The 20,593-nt window shown below is 41.8% G+C and overlaps 1 protein-coding gene across 2 annotated transcripts in view; it reads left to right on the forward strand.

Annotated features, from left to right (window-relative positions):
• Window positions 1-20,593, forward strand: part of agbl4 (AGBL carboxypeptidase 4) — a 497,335-nt gene that overhangs the window by 475,383 nt on the left and 1,359 nt on the right. For both annotated transcript variants that reach the window (XM_088077779.1, XM_088077780.1), the window contains 3 exons: window positions 6,890-7,042; window positions 11,110-11,272; window positions 20,432-20,525. In XM_088077779.1, coding sequence (XP_087933905.1) covers window positions 6,890-7,042; window positions 11,110-11,272; window positions 20,432-20,525 — 410 coding nt within the window. The remainder of the gene's footprint in view (window positions 1-6,889; window positions 7,043-11,109; window positions 11,273-20,431; window positions 20,526-20,593) is intronic.

Raw genomic sequence — 20,593 nt, forward strand, 5'->3', positions numbered from 1 at the left:
ACAAGCAGCAGTTTCCCTTCTCCTCAAAAGGTATGCTGCTGTTGCCAGGAGCTTTATTCAGGAGCTTGTAATCCTGCTTCAATCAGCTCCTTTTCCTTCCCGTGTAAAGATAAGCCCGGCATTTACGGCCCTCACCGCACCCCGCTCTAATTAATATGCAGGAGATAAGTACTTGTCTGACAAAATTCATTCGTTTGACCTTCTAGGTTTTACACTAAACTGTTTGCGGCCGCTGCAAGTTCACCACAAGTTGAGAGTTCCCTGGAGTTTCTGCAGCGAGATGGGGCTTTTGTTTCTCTCTGAGAGGTTTAATTTGGACAGCTTGCTCTCCCCCTCTGTTTCTCTCTCTCACTCTCTCAAATTGTCTTCTGACTTTCATTCAGCAGTCTCTGTTTCTTAATTGCCCCTAATTGCTTAATTACAATTTCAAATGAACAATTCTGGAGGTCAGAGCGGGTTGTTAATTGAAGCATCAATCACAGTGGTGGGGCCTTCAGAACCGTCTCAGTTTGATTGGCAGGGCATTAACTGAGTATTGTAGTAAGCCTGGACATGACATTGTGGGGGCTCCATGGCTGACAGTACTGTTGCTGCTGCTCCTCTGCTGTCCTTCACATGAAGCTGTGAAGGAGAAACCTTCTGGGTTAGAATCAGGACAGAGACAGACTAAACTGAACTGAACTTAGTTTGTGTCTTCGCCCACAACAAACTTGAGGCTGAAGGTCCTTCACCTTCTTTCTGTGTATGTTCTCTCTGCATTTGTGAGGGTTTCTTCCAGATGATCTTCTTTCTTTTCACTGCATAAAGATTTTTGTATCATGTGACTGGACCTGAGTTTGCTCCTCAGTGCACCTGTGGTTTTCGTGGGTTATGATAGGCACCTTAGTTTAACTAAAGCTGGGCAAACACTGTACAATTTAAAGTTGTGCCTGAGGTTTTGCATCATGCGACTCATTTTACCATCAGACCAAATTTCAGTTTTGTTGAGCATCATTTACTGTGAAGTGCACATGGGGGAGCGAGGACAGATCATGGCATGACCAGCTGTCAGACTTTCAGATTAATTTCATGTCAGAAATTTTGGACAGTCGTTATCAGGCTCTCTCACAGAGCCACAAGTTGATTCCCCAAAGTTCTTGCCTTTTTTCTCAATAACTTGTACATTGTAGCGGATACCAAGCTAGTTTTGGTGCTGTTACATGCTAACTTGTGTGTGTTTGCATGGCACCTTGTATGTCTCAGCCACCAGTGTATGAATGTGTGAATCAGTGAATGCGATTCGTAGTGAGAAAGCACTTTGTGTGTTCAAATGACTAGAAAAGCGCTATACAAGTGCAGGTCCATTTATCCTGTGACTGTGTGTGTGTGTGTGTGTGTGTGTGTGTGTGTGTGTGTCTGTGTCTGTGTGTGTGTGAGTGAGAGAAAGAGAAAGGGAATCAAACTTTGACACAGTTTTACAGAAGTGGTCTTATAAACTCTTTATGGGACGTCTGTCTCTACATATGTGAACTGTACTCCAGTAGCAAACAAACTCTTGCCCTCCCACAGCCCCAAATCTTCCACACAAATCTTTCTTGACAAGTGTCAATCACCAGAACTGTCCACAAGGGCCAGCAGATCATTATATTGTCTATTTTACATATACAGCATGAGGACTCATGTGACACAGTGTGAGGTTGTGGCTTGACAATCAGACTTTACAGTTATACAATTTCTGAGTGAAGTATTTACTGATGTATTTATGTTGTAGAACAAAATGTGAAAGTCTTTTCAGCTTGTGTCAACCACAGACTTTATTTAAGGCTTATAAATAAAAACCCTTTTAAAAAAAAAACCATTGACTTTGAGATGAGGGAATCAAAAGTGTTGAAATGTGGATCTCGGGGTTTTAGGACCCATTTCTGGGGTTCTCGATTGACGGCCTTCCGGTTTTCCTTTTTGAATGACATTTACAGACGACCACCATCTGCTGGTATGAAGGGATGTTTCCTTTCATGCAGGCGCAGAACGTACCTGCTGATTGGCCGTCGGTTTGGTGTTTTCATGTGCAAATTTTTGGCTGAGACATGGCACGTGAGGTGACACAGCAGGGGGCTTTCGTCACCGGTGATGTCAGTTTGGTGTGTCTGGGGCTCTAACAGCCAGTTAAACTCTCTGCTATAAGCAATCTGCCACTTTTGATCACCTGCTTGTCCACCCTCCAATCCATCCACCTCTATCTCCTCCTCCTTTATCCCTCTCCCTCCTCCCAGCCTCCGTGTCCTCCAGAGGGGAGAGACCCAGGTGATTATTAGGCTGGTTTCCCACGTCTAGACCTCGGCTGGTTGGTTGGAACTCCTTCCACCCTCCTTTCTCTGCCTAATGGAGCTGGATCTACCTCCCTCACTACCCCCTCCCTCCTCGCTGTTCCTCCTCCTCCATCTACCCTTTTTCTTTTCACCCCCTATCTAACTCTCCCTTTATGTCTCTATATGTATTTCTCCTTCTGTCTACTGCTCAGTTGGCTGCATTTAGCTTTTTTTTTCTCCTCCTCTTGCTCTTTTTTTGTGTTTTGTTTTTCTGTTGTTTCTCCTTCCCTCCTCCCTCGCACTGTCCTCTTCCACCCCCCTCCGCCTCCTCCTCCACCTTCTCCTGCTGCTGTTCCTCTCCTCTGGGGCTCCATCCATCAGGTTGTCGGGGGCTGCTAGCGGCCGACTCCCAGCCACCATATTTCACCGCCAGCCAGCCAAGCAGCTGACAGCACAGCCACCGCCAGGAAATTGCTTTGGCTGTGAGCGGAATTTCAAACACAGGCACACTGCGTCGCCCGGGCCGCCCAAGCACCGCTTCCCTGTCTCTCTCTCTCTTTCTCTTTCTCCCTCCTGTCAATCTCTCTACACCTCCCTACACACATCTCTATGTCTCTCTGTATCTCTCTGTCTTTCTCTCTTTTTCTCGCTCTTATGTACTTATTTCCTCTCTTTCTCTCTCTTTGCATCCCCATCTCTATATGTTTTTCTGTGTGCTTTTCCCTACCTTTCTTTCTTTCTCTCTCTCTCTCTCTCACACACACACACACACTGTCACAAACCCATATGCATCGTTTTCTCTCTTTGTCTTTTGTCCGTCTTTGTTGTTTCCTCTCTTTCCCACCCCTCTCCCCTACGTCTCCCACGATCTCTCCCTCTCCTCTTCCATCCTCTCATTCTTCCCTTCCTCTCCTCCTCTTTACGACCCACAGGGAACAAGGTGTGGTGCTGAATGTGTAATGAACAGAGCGAGAGGGAGGGAGGGAGGGAGGGAGGGAGATAAAGAGGGGGAAGAAGAAGAAGAAGAGGGAAGGATAAAACCAGAAGAATGGAGTGATAAGATAGAGAGAGGAGGGATGTTGGTGGGTGCTGCTGCTGAGTTAAGGGTCAGAAGGTGTGTGTGTGTGTGTGTGTGTTTGTGTGTGCGTGTGTACGTGTGTGCGTGTGTATGTGTGTGTGTGTGTGTGTGTGTGCGCTTGTCAGAACCAGTTTAAGACCACTGAAGTGAGGAGGGATTTTTTGCCATGTGAGGTCATCTTTGCTGGTCTTCAGATCCTGGCTGGTTTAGGCTGAAGGTTTAGGGAGTTTAAGGCTGGACTGTGTGGTAGCATAAACAGCAAAACAATAGATCATTCAAAATCATTTGTGTCCTCTGCTGCTCCATTCAAATGCAAGCAAGATAAAAACTTGAATCTGAAATTGTGCAGCTAAATATGGCATTTTCTTGCAGTATATTCTTAAAAATCATATGCAACATGGAAATAGTGCATTTTTGAACTAAAATACACACTTTTACATATTTCTTCAGTAAATGAATGTGATGGGCAATAGTTTATTCATATGTTAAGTATGTTAAATATAATGGAAAGCAGTAGACAGTGTGTAAGATTAAGGGGAATATACTGGCATCTAGTGGTGAGGATTGCAGATTGCAACAAGCTGAAAGTTTCCAGTTAGAATTCTTTCAGTGTTTATTAGTTAGAAGGTTTATACCAGGAGCTGAATTATGCGCAGAGGTCTATTATTCTCCAAAACAAACAGACCAGGTGATTAAAAGCCGTAAAAACACTGAAAGTTTCAAGTTCTATATTGTGTGTTTCTCCGATACAGCTGGTCACAGAAGGGCTTTTAACTAGGCGTACAGTGGCCGACACAAAATGTGAATTGACCTACGTAGCCCATGTCCAACTGGTAGGAGGCCCCATGGCAGACCCAGAACACACTGGGGGGATTTTATATCTAATCTGGCATGGGAACACCTCAGGGTCCCACAGGAGGAGCTGGAAAGCATTGCTGGGTAAAGGGACGTCTGGAGTGCTTTGCTCAGCCTGTTTCCCCTGGAAACCCAGCCCTGATAGGTGGACAACAATAAAATGGACATCAGACTGCAACTCCATAAAATACTAAAACATTTAAACAAAGATCTAAGACTTTTTAAAGTAATTTTTATTTTATTTAATCTTTATTTAATTACGCAGTCTAATTGAGATTGAGATCCATTTTTCAAGAGAGAGCTGAGAATAAGATACATTTACAAGAACATACTCAGCAAAACAGAAATGACACAACTACAAAATATACTAAAAAACTATTACAAAGAATCAGAAACATCAGATAATGAAACGTTAAGATCTCCAAGAGGAATATAAGACTCAAGATTAAGGGGAAGTTTCAGTTCGTACCTGAAACCAGTTCTGCTAACATCGGTGCGTATGGGATTTTTAAGGTTACTGCAAACTGTACTGCAGCTAGATTTAAATGACATGACAAGAGATGTGAGGTTGTTGGAAGCTTCAGCAGTAGAGTTTTAGAAATTAATAACATGAGAGGGCTAGTTCTTCTTGACTGTCAGGAAGTCCAACCAACCATGCAGGGAAAAATGATGAGTACAAAATTTGTCATTTTTAATAAATGCACTATTATACACAGGGTTTAAGCGTTGATGGGGCAGCATGACAATACAGAATATCTACATAGTCAAGGACAGACATGAAGATTGACTGCACTGTAGTTTTACGGTTGGAAGGAGACAGACATCCTTTACTTCTGTACAGGAAGCCTAGTTGGATTTTTAATGTTTCAGTCTAATGTTGAATATGAATCTTGGATGACAGTCTACTGTCAAGCCAAATTCCTAAGTGTTTGTATGACTCAGCAAGAGCAATATGGGTGCCATTTAAAGTTTTAATGGCAGGATAGTTGGAGTCACTGGTGGAGTTGGAGAATACCATTTACTTGTTCTTTTCTGCATTCAAAGCTAGGCTGCGATTTGTGTAAATGTTAATTAATGTTTCTGGTGCTGTCACACTGTGAGCAGCTCTACTCTGTCTTTTGTGTGTTGTATTTAGTAACTACAGTTTCCATTCACAGCACACTCAAACAAGACCAAATCTCTCAAACTGCAGACCTTTATAAACATTAAATACCTTAAAGTGACAATTCACTCCAAAATCAAAAATACATATTTACCTATTAGCTGTAATGCCTTTTCTCAATCAAGATTGTTTTGGTGTGAGTTGCAGATTGTTGGAGAAATTGGCAGTAGAGATGTCTGCCTTCTCTTGAGTGTAATGGAACTAGATGGCACTCGAAACGAAATTACCAAAATACACATTTGGAAAACTCAGCAGCAATGTCTCTTTTTAGAAATCACGACCTGGTTACTCAAGATAATCCACAGACCTTGTTGCGAGCAGTTTTATATAGGAACTATTTCCTGTCTGCCAAATAACACCCACCAACCATATCACAGCACAGGAAGAAGCGAGCATCTATAAGAGGCTCGTGCAAGTGACAGCGCACATTGCAATGGTGTCCTCCTCAGTTGAGCTGTAATGTTAGCTAGCTCCGTGGGGCTCAGTGAGCTAGCAGTAGATGCACACTTCCTTCTGCACGGTGATACAATTGGCAGGTGTGGTTAGTAGAGGGAAATTAGGTCCTATGCGAAACTGCTCATAACAAGGTCTGTGGATTATCTTTGAGCACCACAGGCTGAGTGCCATGTGGTTGAGAGAAGGCAGACATCTCTATGGCCGATATCTCCAACACTCTGCAGCTCACCCCAAAACAATCTAGATTGTTAAAAAGCACTCCAGGTAAGAGGGAAAATATGTATTTCTAATTTTAGGGTGAACTGTCCCTGTGATAGTCCTGCAGTTAGACGTGTCTTAGTGAGGGGTTATAGTTAGAAGTTGGAGAATAAGTCAATGCAAGCACCTTATTCATCAGAAGATAAAGGTCTCTCTGTGTGTGTGCGTGTCTGTGTGTGTGTGTGTGTGTGTATCAAGTGATAACAGAGTTGAGCAGGAGAAACAGATCTTATCAAATCCATTTTACACAGTGTATGCAGGAGAGAAAAGACATTACACACTCAATACGAAGCCAGAATTAACCTGATGAATAAGTATGTGAGTGTGTTTTGAATCTGTGACATCCACATGAGAGTGTGTGTGTGTGTGTGTGTGTGTGTGTGTGTGTGGGTGTGTGGGTGTGTGTATGTGTGTGTCTTTACACCATATTCATCTCTGCCCACCGTCCATGTCCATGTTCTGTAGATGTGCCCTTCAGAAGGACAGTCTGATTGAAGTTATGTGTGGGTGGTTGGCTTCTTTCAGGTAGTAAACATATTGTCAGTCCACAGTGTCTGGAGGGTTTGTAGTCGTCCCGTGGGTGACAGTCTCTCCCCAGAACACTCTCCCTAAAGCAAAGAAAGGCCTTCCTTTAATCCCAGCAGAAAAATTCTGGTTAGGACAGTTGCTGTTGTCAGAAAAATATCCTATCTTTCCCACTAACCTGCTGTTTTTTTTTTTTTATCTTCTGTCTGTGCGTCTCTCTGTTTCTCTGTCCCTCTGTTCTCTCTGTTCCCTCTTTTCCTCCATCAGAGAGTTAGTTTGGAGTTCTACATTGATGTCCATGCCCACTCCACCATGCTGAATGGCTTCATGTACGGCAATGTGTTCGAGGACGAGGAGCGCGTCCAGAGACAGGCTGTCTTTCCCAGACTGTTGTGCCAAAATGCACCAGACTTCTCCTTTGTAAGTCACACAAACAGACACATGCGAACACACCAGAGAGGCGGGCTCAGGACTAGAGTTTCACCCAGCTTCAATCCCGAGGCTAGCTCGGAAAGAGAACATGAAATAGTCCTATCTCAGCAACTGCTGGTAAGGTGGTGTTCAGCGAGGCATTTAATTGCCAACTGTTGCACTCTTGGTGCCACACAGTTGAAGACCTTAGTTGCACCGGGCAACTCCCAGGCATAAATGTATGTAACTGCATGGATTTAAGACAAGGTGTTGATTTAAAAAAGAAGAAAAAAACAACTGCTTAGTTGTTTTTATTTGAGGAGAAAGTACACATAGACTGGCATGTGTGTATTAATTGGTAGGTGTAAACACACAGGCACAGGAGGTGTTAAATTATTTAAGGGGATATGTGTGCAGAAGGAAGCAGTGAGCTCCAGCTGTGCACAGAGATTCTCACCTTGACCACCAAAGAGAGGAGGCGAGAGGGAGGATGAAAGAAGAGAGGCTGAAACTTTATAAACCCTGAGTTCAATTAACTTGTAACAGTACACAGAATTACTGAATTAAAGCACACAGCCAATGACTTCGACTCCAGAATAGATTTAAAAATGTATGAATTATGTAGAAAAATACAGCAAAATTTCAGTATTAGGTGTGTATGCAAAACTTTGGTGTGCCAAAGCCAACAGCAGCAGTGGTGGCAGAAGTCCTTGAGGAGCAAAAATATGAATGGAAATTATGTATGAGAATCTACACCATCTGCCTTAAAATGGGGTATGAAGTAAGCTGCGAATTATCATTATACTGTATACCCAATATAACAAGTAAGAGAGGAATACTAACAAAAACTTATGAAAACATATATAATGTGAAATTCATAGGGCTTGACCCAAATATTCAATTATTCAGATATTTGTTAGTTTGAGAGGTTTACAGTTGTCATTTTTGGAATTCTGATATTTTCATTTATTTTATTTTATTGATGATTAGATATAAATTCAGTGTTTCCCATGCAGTATTTATTTATTGTGGCCTGCCACAATATAAACATTACAATTTAATGTGGATAAATTCTTATTTCATTGTAGAGCTTTGTCCACTCTACAAAAATTGGCTTCAAAGCCATGCACACTTCCTCAGGTCCTGGGGTAGATGATGAACTGACTGTTCACCAAGAAGTGATGGTCTTCCTACTGATTTTACTTATGTTGAAAGAAACATAGAATCTTGTGGAATATAAATCTTAAATCTTAATTTTTTCAAGTTAGTATGCTGTTTCTGCGCTTCTGTTTCATAGCTTTGCCTGGCGTTGTTTCAGATTCGGATCCTATTAACATGAGCGTTTATGTGCAACACCTGCACCCACCGCCACTCCGACTGAAACTTCCAATATTCGCTGTTGATTACTACAGAAGCTCCGGAGCCTAAAAATGGTAGCCAGGACAGCCATTTAATTCACTTGTTGTTGCAGGTGTGAAGAGATCCTATATAGTAAAGTTTATTTATTTAGTTTATAATAATAATAATCATAATAAAAAAGGTTATTTATATAGCACTTACCTCAACCAATGTTATAAAGAGTTTCACACATAAAATCACAATAAAACACACAGATAACATTTTAAAAAGCAAAAATACAACGCAAAAGAAAATTTACAAACAATGGTTAAAATTAAAATCAAACAGAGCAATGCAAAAGATGTACAGAACAGTTTTCCAGACATGTAACTATTAATCTAAATATACATTTATAATGTTTGTGTGTGCAGAACAGAAATAGCAAACTGCATTGGTCGTGATGAAGCACAAGACTGTACTGTACTAAAAGTAGGCCAGTATATTCTGTATGAGGAGTACAGGTGTTCTGCTATAGCAACCTCTTAGGTGGCTGAAACTGGTTTTATTTGGACAGGACTGTGTAGATTGAGAACAGCGTGGAGGGGAACCAAGGAGGAAATGAGAGTATAGAAAATGAATAAAGGAGAGAAGCAAAGAAAAGAATAGCATGTGGGAGAAAGCATCCATTCACTGACTTCGATGTTCCTCCACTCAACCACACATGCATAACCTAATAACACCTTTTTATACAGGTGCATTATCCACCAAACGTTTCCTCTCAGCCTGGTGTCACTTTCACTGACCTTCGTTTTCTTAGTGACAGTGACATTTCATAGCAAAGCCACTTACACACATCATAAAGAATAACCTTTATCGCCCATTGACACTCGATGCCAACGTGGATACAGAGACAAGCCAAAGAGGTGGATGTTCACCCACACATGTATGGAAATGTCACTGATTGTCAGCGTCTATACAGTATGCAGTTACGAAGGACGAGTAAAACGCTTTTTCAGGAGAATTTCTCTTTCCCCTGTATTGCTTGTGTGACAGCTGGCCCAGGGGTCATCTCCCTCTCTGCGCTTTTGTCCCTCTGCCCATTCAGCACTACCTAAAGCTCAGTGCAGCAGCAGCAGCAGCACAACACAATCATGGCAAACTCCCACTGGTGGCCGCCAAGTTTGCATTTCAGCAAGGCAACTCTCACTGCAGCAGAGTGGAGTGACAGTAAATGGAAACTTTTTCCACACTCTTCCCAAGACAGCATCATATTCGTGTTGTATAGCTGACACGCTGAAACCCAAAATAGACTTGGCTTTTTTTTCTGCTGTAGCCATTTACAGCTTTGTAATGACATTGTATGAAGTCAATCTGTTCAAATAAGCTAGTGTACCCTTCATCGTCTGTCCTGGATCCTCGAGAGGCTTACCAATGCAGCTTATTGCGGGGAAAAATCACTGCATGTTAATGCGTTATAGCTGTTTTGTCTTTTTTTTATTATTAAACAAGTAAATATAGTCAAAATATGCGAGTCAAATACTCTGCAGAATGGATGGATTTATTATTGTAAATGCAAAAAGAGGTTTGTTTTAATCTAGTTTGTCAAAGGCTGGTTCTCTAAATGATTCAAGACCCTGCAGTATATCATGCACTACTGGTAGTACAACTAACTTACATGAGACATGCGCAACTGAACTCACAATGTTAAACATTGCTCCATTTGCTCCACCTCCGATAACATTACATATTTTTCCTTTGACCTCTCGTGCTATTTATCAGTGTAGATCGGCTGTAGAGATGTCTACCTTCTCTTGAATGTAATGTAATGTAATGAGGTCTGTGGATTACTTTAAGTAACCTATCATGATTTCTAGAAAGAGACAATGACGTTGAATTTTTCAACTTTTCTTTTTTTTTCTTTTTTTGAGCTGCAACTCACTTCATAACAATCTAGTTTGATAAACAGCACTGCAGCTAAGAGGATCAATATGTATTTTTGATTTTGGGGTGAACTATCCCTTTAAACAAAACTACCGTGATAATGTGATATTGAAATTATGCCTTTACCGAATCCCATTTCAGAGAAGTCAGTACAAACTCTTCTAACTTGATTTAATAATATTAATGTCTTCTCCCAACTTAATATTTTTCAGTTTACCATATTTAAATATTCAGTAATTGATTGTTGATATGCCAAAAAAATATAAACAAACTTGCTTTATTTTACACCCACAGGTCTTAACAGATTTGTCCAACACAATAGTTGCATTGTGATTGTACAGAAGTTGGCAGTATCAGACCCATTTGTACCATAGTGTACAACTCTGCAGATTTTTGTACAGTCCTATGTAAACTGTGGCAAATGTGAGTTTTTTTGGTTGTTGTTTTTTTTGTGTAGAAAATAATCTGTAATTCCGGTTTTCAAGGGCTTCAGAAAACATTTTATTTTGGAAAGTTTCATCTGTGAAACACTGGCCAGCTAGCAATGCCTCTGAACAACCATTTGTTGCTCATAACAATTTTCATAGAGGTACTCAGAATCCTGAGAAGTATTTCAGGTTGTATGTCATAGCTGTGGCGAATGATCTCCAAAGGGAAATTCTCCAGATACCAGAGTTTCACTTAGAGATGCTTTTACAGGGAAGATGCTTGCTGTCACAGACTTGAATCCACATCTTCCCACTTAAGTGTCATCTCTCAACAATACCATGTCTGATATGTTGTTTTTGTTCCTCTAGTCCAATACGTCCTTTAACCGGGACGTGGTGAAGGCTGGTACTGGTAGACGGTTCCTCGGTGGTCTTCTTGATGACACGTCCTACTGCTACACTCTGGAGGTGTCCTTCTACAGCTACATGACGGCCGGCAGCACCGCCCCTGTACCGTACACTGAGGAGACGTGTATCCTTATATGTGATGTGTGAGTGTACATGCATCTGTGTGAAAGTGCATCAGAGTGTAGAGAACAGCAGTCATTGTGTCTCCTTTAATATCTCCTCTCTTCACACACACACACACACACACACACACACACACACACACACACAATGTTGCTGCAGTGACAATCTCCCACTGAAATCAAGCCAATTGATCTTGTAATCATTCAAGTCATTATTTTAATATTTGTGTCCCTGGTAGCGAGTGTGGGTGCATGTCTGAGTGTAAATGGTTGTGTGTGTGTGTGTGTGTGTGTGTGTGTGTGTGTGTGTGTGTGTGTGTGTGTGTGTGTGTGTGTGTGTGTGTGTGTGTGTGTGTGTGTGAGGTCATGTGTGCTCACTAGAAAGCCATGTTGCTCTTTTGTTGCCTCTTGTTGCGACAGATGTGCAGTGACAGAATAAGGATGTGATAGCTGCGTCTATTGATTTCATTTACAAAGGAGAGAGGAGAAAGAGGCTTGTGTTGGCATATGTAGTGTCGTGTGTGTGTGTGTACGCAGTCGAGGCTTTGATTGCAATAAACAATGGCACAATGGAACAAGCATGATTCTTGTCGACTACAATCACACACGCAGGAGTGCACACGTGCATTTGTCACGGGAACCGAAGGTCACAGGTGCCTTAATGGAGCCAGATGGGAGGAAGTTTTCCTTCAGCTGACCTTCTCGGGGCTGAAGAGCTCCTGAGAGCTGGGCGATGGTGGTGTGATCTTACCGATAGAGTGAGTGAGAAGAGAGAGAAAGAGAGATTTAGAGAGAGCGATAAGGACCCTACATATGAAAAGTATGTGCTCCCCTACACATACTCTGCAGGTGGAAGGCAGGGTGGATATAGATGTACCCCTAGTGCCCTCTAGTGCTGAGAGCTGGCACAGTCTGACTATCTGACTTAAAAAGTTTGTGACATTTTGGTGAATGCTACATATTGATAAATGGAAATTTGTGGAAGAAATGATACATTGTGCAAATAAGAGTGTGGTGTGTGTTTTCTGTAGCCTTTAATCACATTAATATTTTGCAGTAATGTTTTAAAGTCTTTGCAATACTGTTCTGATGCACCAATGGAAAAATACATGGGGTGCCACCACAGCCAAAAACAAATAGTTAGCCTTACGTCGAGGAGGAGACAGGTGTCTGGCTGTTGCGATAAACAAATCCCATTGTGTTTTCATTTGAGTCTGTGGCACTGGGTTCAGAGCAGGATAAGAAACGGGGAGCCAGAGGGGACATTTCATCTGAAGGTCAAATTGGGAGAAAACTCAGCCCTTGTGGGAGGGCTTGTTTGATCTTTTTTGTTTTCCAGGTGTGTGCATGTGTGTTTGGCTATGAGAAGGGGAGGTGTACAAGGAGGAGGGGCTCCGCAGGGTGGGCAGGCAGCATGGGGACCTGGTGTAGAGTGGAGATTGGGGTCAGGCAGGTTGAAGGAACCGACCATGTCGCTTTATACGCCCCAGCAGTCAGCTCGATGGAGCGTGCAAATCATCAACAGAGACCTTTAGCATCTCGACGCCCCCCACCTCCACCTTTCTCACCTGATGCACACGCACACACACAGGCACACACACACAGTCCTTTAAACTAATACATGACAAATGAGTAATAACCTAGCCCCTAACTCTTACCACCTTGAAAACATGCCGCCCTTACCCTTTAGTCTTTCCTGACTCTGCTTCTCCACCGCTGTGACTTGTAGCCAGCAAAATTGAAATCTTAACCTTTCGCACAGCTGAGACTTTTGTCACAGTTTGAAGGTGCTCAGGAAAAGGTGTAATGCCGAGTGTGTCTGCATTTGTTTTCTGATCTCTCCTTTCATGTCCTCCCTTCTCCTCCATTCTGTCCTTTCCTCTCATCTCGTCACCCAGAACATAACAGCTCATTATATCATTTAGTCAAGCTGAGAATCCTCTTCTCTGAAACAGCAGGGACAGCCTCCATTGTGTGTCTGTCTTCTCTTTGTCCTCTAATCATTAACACCTGTGTGTGTCTGTGTGTGTGCATCCTCCTAAATGTATATGTCTCTTTTTTATGCTGTATTTCATTTCAGCCCCAAGTCTGGGAACTTTAATTAAACATTTTGGCCCGTTATTTTTGTCCCAGTTTCTCTATTTTCATAGTCCACCTGCGCTTTGTGATGGACCTCTGAAGTTTAAACTGGAAAGTGGAATGGATCAAGGTTGAGAAAATCTGGGACCTCGTTCAAAACTCAGCTTGACGCTTTCCATTGTGTGTGTTCAGTACGTGCATTTATGTGAGCTTTTGGGGCCTACTTACCTTGTAGGTGTGTGTGGGTGCTTTTTGTGTGTTGTGGAGAGACAGTTTTCTCTGTGACTTTGAAGAATTATTCAAAAACTTTAAAAAGCCATTCAGGCTGTAATGCTTCCCTGAAAGATTTTGCTCTTGTTTCTCCTGCGCTGAGTTGAGCGGTTGGTTTTTTTCTGTCATTCAGACGTGCAGATTTTCAAGATTTTCACACTTCTGAGAGGAAGAAAAGTGCAATTTTCTTCTTTCGTTGTTTGATTCATGCAAATTTGCTGTTTTCCTTAAGTAAAGAAAGACATGCAGAGGCTTCGGGTCTTCTTATCCAAGATGCTCACTCATGTATTCCACGTCTATTGTCAGGAGCGTCAGTGTTGGGTTATCCCACAGGATTGTGGGGTGTTGGCTAACTTGAAGATACACACCCTTGTATCCCTCATTTTCTATATGTGTGTGATGTCTGTCTGCCAAGCAGCAACACCCAGACGTGCACCTCACCATAACAGTGGGACTCCATGAATACCAGAGCTGCCAGTGGAACACAGCATGCATCAGTGAACCTGACACCCAATGGGCAGGCTGTGAGAAGTATGCAAATGATATAGCTTGGAGGCAAATATGCTTCACTACCACACATCATACACATCATATCACACAGACATGCACAAATGGATAGGTGCTCACACGTGGAAACGAGCGCACGCACAGACACACACGTTTAAGCACACCGTTGATTGCACAAATATTGTTGCTATGCTCGGTTGAGCAGGTGTCCTCACATGAGCACTCAGAAAGATGCACGCCTGCACACCTTGCAGATGTGTTGTGGTAGTTGTTGTGTATGTCGATAAAGTTGATGTTCTTAGAGAGTCTGAAAAAGTTAGAAAGAAAATTGAAGTGTGCTCACAGCTGAAAATTTACAGTTGAAGCATTTTGGAGTTACAATACTGAAAGTAGTTGAAGTGGCAGTTAAAATGAAAGTGCTGAGAGACGTTTTAAGCGCTGGTATGAATTGAAGTGTCATTAAGCTGGAAGTGTCAGCTGAAGTGTACTGAAAGTAGATGAACTCCCCAGTTAGAGTTCCTCATTAATTAAACCCCTAAAAACTAATCTGTGTTCATCATTATTACACATTTAGAAGATTTTTCCATGAAAAAAATACCTTAATGCCTTAAAATGGTTTAGAAGTAACTTTACACCTTTGCCTCATTTAGTATGCGCGGCTCTGTGAACTTCGAAATTAGCCCCACCCCTCAGTTGCTCGTCCTGAGCTTGAGCGTACTTGCTCACTTTAACTCTGCTGATCAAACACATAAACATCTGTTGTAAACGGTAGGGCTGGGTAACATTTAAAAAAAAATGATGATACCAGTACCCTTAAAGTGGTACCAATAGAGTAATTTCTGTATTCTGTATTGACAGAATTTTTGCTAATTCTGTCAAAACACAGCGCTGCTGTGTGGGTTGTGCATGAGTGTGAGCACCATGACAGGGACAGTTAGTGAGAGTTCACCCTCATTACTCAGAGCAGCATAGATCAGACGAGGCTTGTATTCCTGTTGATGCACACTGAAAGAAAACAGAAGCAATTCTTACACTTATTTCATTTCACTACTCAAGTTTCAGAGCTTGTCTCCTTGGCAGTGACAGTTCCTCTTGTCAGGGATTTAAATCAACCCGTGTTTGTCCCTTTGGGCCATGGGACGTGAGGTCTTTCAGTCTGCTGAATTGCTATTGGGGACAAAAATGTCCCTTTTCTGTATTGCTTTTGTTGACTAGCCGCTTAATTAGCATTGATAATTAGTTCTCTACGTGTCAGTGCAGTGACAGGACCTGTCAGTGGCCGTATTGATGGCTCCAATGTCCCCTTGCTTGTCTCCTTGTTAACTCCCATCCAATCTGGACAGCATTCTCCGCGTGTCTTGTCCATTTTACCACTGGGGGCCTTGTTGTCTGATCGTCACCTTGTCTGTCTGTCTGCCAGGACCAGGCGCAAGGGACAAGACGGTGAAAGCCGCTAAATGGCGTGATGACAGTAAACAGCTGCAGTAAACAAGTTGTGTCGTCCCCGTCCCCTTTGCCTCACGTATCTCATCAGCGCCTAAGCTGCCATGCCCTTGAGCCATGACAGTGACCTGCTATTGATTAGACAAGAACGTTATGTGTATCGGGATGTTACAGAATACACCTCTGTGACAGGAAGGCAAGATGCTGACAGGTTGTTTGAAGCACGCACACTTTTTGACCTTTTTGGATCAGCATGATTACAAAACCATAATGATAATGCTTTCAGATCTAGTTAAGATGATGATAGAGTACTAGCTCTATTATCAGCATTTGTCAATTCAGATGTGGACGAAAACAAATTCAAAAACCACCCACCTCTGTAATCCAAGCTGCAGCCCACCAACTGTTTCCTGGCTCTTGCGCACATCACTTCCTGCTGCAGCAAAAGCCTCGTTCCAGACCCTATGGTTTCCCCCGGCAACGGTCCAGACAGCAGTCAGGGCATCCCCTCCGTCTCTGAGCATTCACCACGTGGATGAAGTTCTCCTTCAGAAGCTGACCGTCCATCACAAAACCTCCTGTAATAGACGGTGAGTCGTGACAAGCCAAGCTGAGAGGCCATCTGCGCTCGGTGGGGTCCGGGAGATATTTTTGTCGCTGAGCGTGCCTGGCCAAAGAGCTCAGGACTGGCACCGAGCTCTGCTGATGAAAGGGAAAGGAGGAAAACACCAAAAACTTTCCTGAGGTCAGAAAGTAGACATCAAGGAGTTTGTTAATGTAGACAGCATACAGGTATATGTGAGTGTGTTTACATCGTTTACGTTTGTGTTATTTTGACCGTGGCAGGGGCTCTAGAGATGGGAATATCTCCGCTGTCTGTCGGTCCATCAGTTAGTTGGAGCTCTTCTTTGGTCCAGACTGAAATATTTCAACAGTCGTTTAACAGATTGCAATGAAATTTTGTACAGACATTCATGGTTCTCAGAGGATTAATCCTAATGACTTAAATGATCCCTTGACTTTTCCTCTAGTGTCACCAGTAGGTCAAAGTTTCCACCTATATTGTGACATTTCAGTATACTTGACTAGATTTGCCATGACATTTGTTAAACACATTCATGCCCCCTCAGGATAAACTATAATAACCTTAGTGATCTCTTTATGTTTGATACAGTGGATTGGTGGATTATGAGAATATAGGCTCCTGGGCATAGATATGCAAAGGCTCTACCACCTCTGCTAAGGAGCAAAGCACATAGACTTGCTTTTGCATATCTTTGTAGTTGTTATGAATCTGTTTGTGGTTTTGTGTCTTCTTGAAGCGATTTTGTGTGTCTTTGAGGTTGTTTTGTGATTTTGTGGTAATCTTTAGTTGTTTCGTGTCTCTTCATATTCATTGTATGCCTCTTTATGGTAGCATCGTGTCTCCTTGTGGTTGTTTTTCTGGTTGTTTTGTGTCAGTTTCATGCAATTTTGAGTCATTTTATGTGTCTTAGTAATCCATTTGTATGTCTTGTTTGTCTCTTTGAGGTTATTTTGTATCTCTTTTCATCATTATTGTGTCTTTTTGAGGCAATTTTGCATCTTTGTGTGTGTGTGTGTGTGTGTGTGTGTGTGTGTGTGTGTGTGTGTGTGTGTGTGCATTTGTATTCATCTAGTGCTTCCCTGTGGTAGTTATGTGTCTCTTTATAATAATTTTGTGTTTCTTTGAGGTCATTTGTGTCAATATAAGGTAATTTTGTGTCTTTTTTTGGTTATTTCGTGTGTGTTTTTAGTCACTTTGTGTATCCTTGTGGTTGTGTTGCATGATCTGAGGCAATCTTGTGCCTGTTCGAGGTCGTTTTGTGTCTTTTCTGGTTGTGATTTGTCTCTTTTTTCTACTTTTGTGTTTCTTTGATGTCATTTTGTGTTCCTTTAGGTCATTTCATGTGTCTTTGTAGTTTCCTTATGGTTTTTGTGTGTCTGTTTGAGGTACTTGTGTGTCTGACTGAGTTAATATGTCAGTCTGAAGTAATTTTGTGTCTTTTTGTAGTCATTTTGTTGTTGTGTCTTGTTGTGTGTCTTTGTAGTGATTTTATGTTTCTTTGAGGTCATTTTGTCCAAGTTAATTTTATGTCAGTTTGATTTAAATCGGCCTCAGCTCTACTTTCTGTGATAATTAGCAAACATGGTAACTTGCTAAACTAAGATGCTTAAAAACGTGCAGTAAACATCCTTTCCTGCTAAACATCAGCATATTAGCATGGTCGTCCTGAGAAAGCAGGCAATTACCATTAAGCTGAAAGCACAGCTGTCCTGCTAGCATGGCTGCAGACTCTTAGTCCTGTTTATAACTATTATGCATTAAAATTAGCATAAAAGCAAGATTCAGAAGGACGTAACCTTAGTTTGTTCATCTGTAGTTTTATCTCAACCTAATCAGTATCATCAGCTAGCTGTAATGAGACAGACTGTGCTGTCCGTCCGTGCACACACACTCACAACAAGTCTGGCCTGATGCAGGTCTCACAGACAAACAGCCAGATGGGATGTAAATATAGACTCTGGAGTCGTGTGGAGAGCATTGCCATCAGCCTGCCGGGTGAAGAATGAAGTCCTTTGCAGACTCCTGAACATACGCAAAAACACGCCCTGAAAGGCCAAGGTGACAGACTCGCTGCCGAGGGGTTTGTTCACATATTTACAGGCCTTACTTACACGCCCTTGTGTTTGTGTGTGTGTTGCTTGAAGTATGAAAAACTACAAAGGCTGAAGAATACGCCCAGACAGCCCGTTCAAACCAAGGATGGATGGTGTACAAGTTAACAGGCTTTGAACAATAGATTTTCACCTGTATTGCAACCAGGATTGATGAAGCTTGGGCTATTTTTTGATCATTACAAGAAATTGGAAAAAAGAAATAAAAATGACTGAATCTCCATCCTTTAAAAAAAAAATCTTTTTCTGTATGCCAGTTGTTTCAATCACAGGTTTGTGACAGATAAATAGTCCAGCGGATGACAGGCCGTATCTGAGTATCAAGAAGGTAATGACAGGGGAAAGTGACAGATTATGTCTCTGTGTTGCTCCATCATGCTCCAACCTGGTAAAGAATGGAGGTAGCTAAACATCAATGCCTCAAAATCGAGGGGAAAAAAATTCATTATGTCTTTGTTTGTGTTGGGATCTATATGAGCAGTATGAATGTACATTCTTTATAGATGGACAATAATGGAATAAGGATGATGGACATGTGTCTAAAAGGCTGGATGGATGATATTGATGGTGTTTTTCAGCCTCAGTGACTTGATGCAAGTTACTTACGTTAGCAACATTGTTCTTATTTATCTGTATTTACTTTATCCTCGCTCTCGTTGATTGGGAACATTGTTGGCATTCTGCGGTTCTCTACTTCTTCATTATCTGAACCTGATTGTCATCATTACTTGCTCTGCTAGCCTAATGATCACAGGCTTAGCAACAGCACTCATAGGCGCTCAGCTGTTTTATAAAAGCAGTAGACGTTATTGATATTGTCCCTAATGCGGTGAGGGACGATTGGGCCGAGGGATGATGTGTGCGCTCACCCCTGAATTTAAATAAGGCCTCAGTGTATAAGTAATTGTTTTTGTGTGATTCATCCCAGCCTTGTGTATTTAGCTGAGGTGAAAGAAATGCAGTTGATTTAGCCTCAGTTCATTCAACGCAATGTGTTAGCGCCTTGAGTATTTACGCTGCTCATTTCTCCAGTAGCTATCTGGTAGTTATTCACTGTCGTGCACTGGCTGTGTTGGTGAGGACAGAAAGGATGAATTTAAGGCTTTAACTTTATGTTAAACATATCCAAAGTAGAAGTGGAGATTAAGTGGCTTACATCTGTCATGCAAAATATACATAACAGATATTAAAATGGTAAATGTCTGAAATCATAATTAATCTTTCGCCCTCTTTTTAATTGTTGGAAACTTCTCGTTATTTTCTAAGCTTTATCTATGGCTGTGGGCTCTGAATAAACTTTGTCTGTCATTTTGGCTAGCATCAGAGAACTATTGTTTTTATGCCTTGGCACCTGCAACATTTTTGATCGAAGGCATTATGTTTTCATCCCATTCTCATGAATGCAATATCTTAAGAAGGCCTTGAGGGAATTTCCTCCAATTTGACGCAAACTGATGAACTGAATGGAATTTGGTGATTTGGTGGCCAAACATCAAATTTTACTTTGACCTCACAAGACATGTTTTTGGCCATAACTCAAGAATTCATACGCTAACATTTTACACAAATGTTTTACAGGATATAATGACGACGTGCTGACATATTATATGCAAAAGGTCAAAGGTGCAACATGACTGGTGTGCAGAGGCATACACTGCATGGCGGTAAAATCTGGTTTATTAATGTATGTGGCATGGCTGCATGAGGGTTTTCTACCTGGAAGTTATTGCAAACAAACATGGTGATTTAGTCCTTTTACATATACGGAAAACACAGAGCAACATCAGCATTTATTTTGAATCATGTTTTTGTCTGATTCAATAAGTCCAATATTCACTCTCTGACTCCTTAGAGAAATATTTGGCTCTACAGCTGCCGAATACTCCACAGCTAATCTCTAACCTTATCTACCTGCTTTGGTGTTGAACAGGAGGAAGTTAAAGGGGTGAGAGTAGACCAAACACTAAAGTCATGACCCATAAAAGCAAAACAATAAGCTAAAACATGCTCAAATGATAAACCGCAGTCAAGAGATAATTTTCTGTGCAACACTGTTTCACTCTGCAATGCAATGGCTCCTTCATGCAGTTTGGGAACCACTGTTCTGAGAAATGTTTTAAGCAATGTTCTTCCAAAGACGATCAGCTTTAACTCCTTGTCCTCAGACACGAAACTGGGCAGGAATGTGGCTCGAACCTTCCTGGATTACTACAAACTTAACAACCTTATCAAGGATAATAGGCCAACTTACATTCAAAGGTAAAGCAGTGTGATTATGAATAAATCAACATGAAATTAAATCAATTATCAAATTTGACATTTTGCTT

The sequence above is a fragment of the Plectropomus leopardus genome, chromosome 5 (assembly GCF_026936395.1).
Source record: "Plectropomus leopardus strain MGB_pleo_1.0 chromosome 5, ASM2693639v1, whole genome shotgun sequence".
Lineage (NCBI taxonomy): Eukaryota > Metazoa > Chordata > Actinopteri > Perciformes > Serranidae > Plectropomus > Plectropomus leopardus.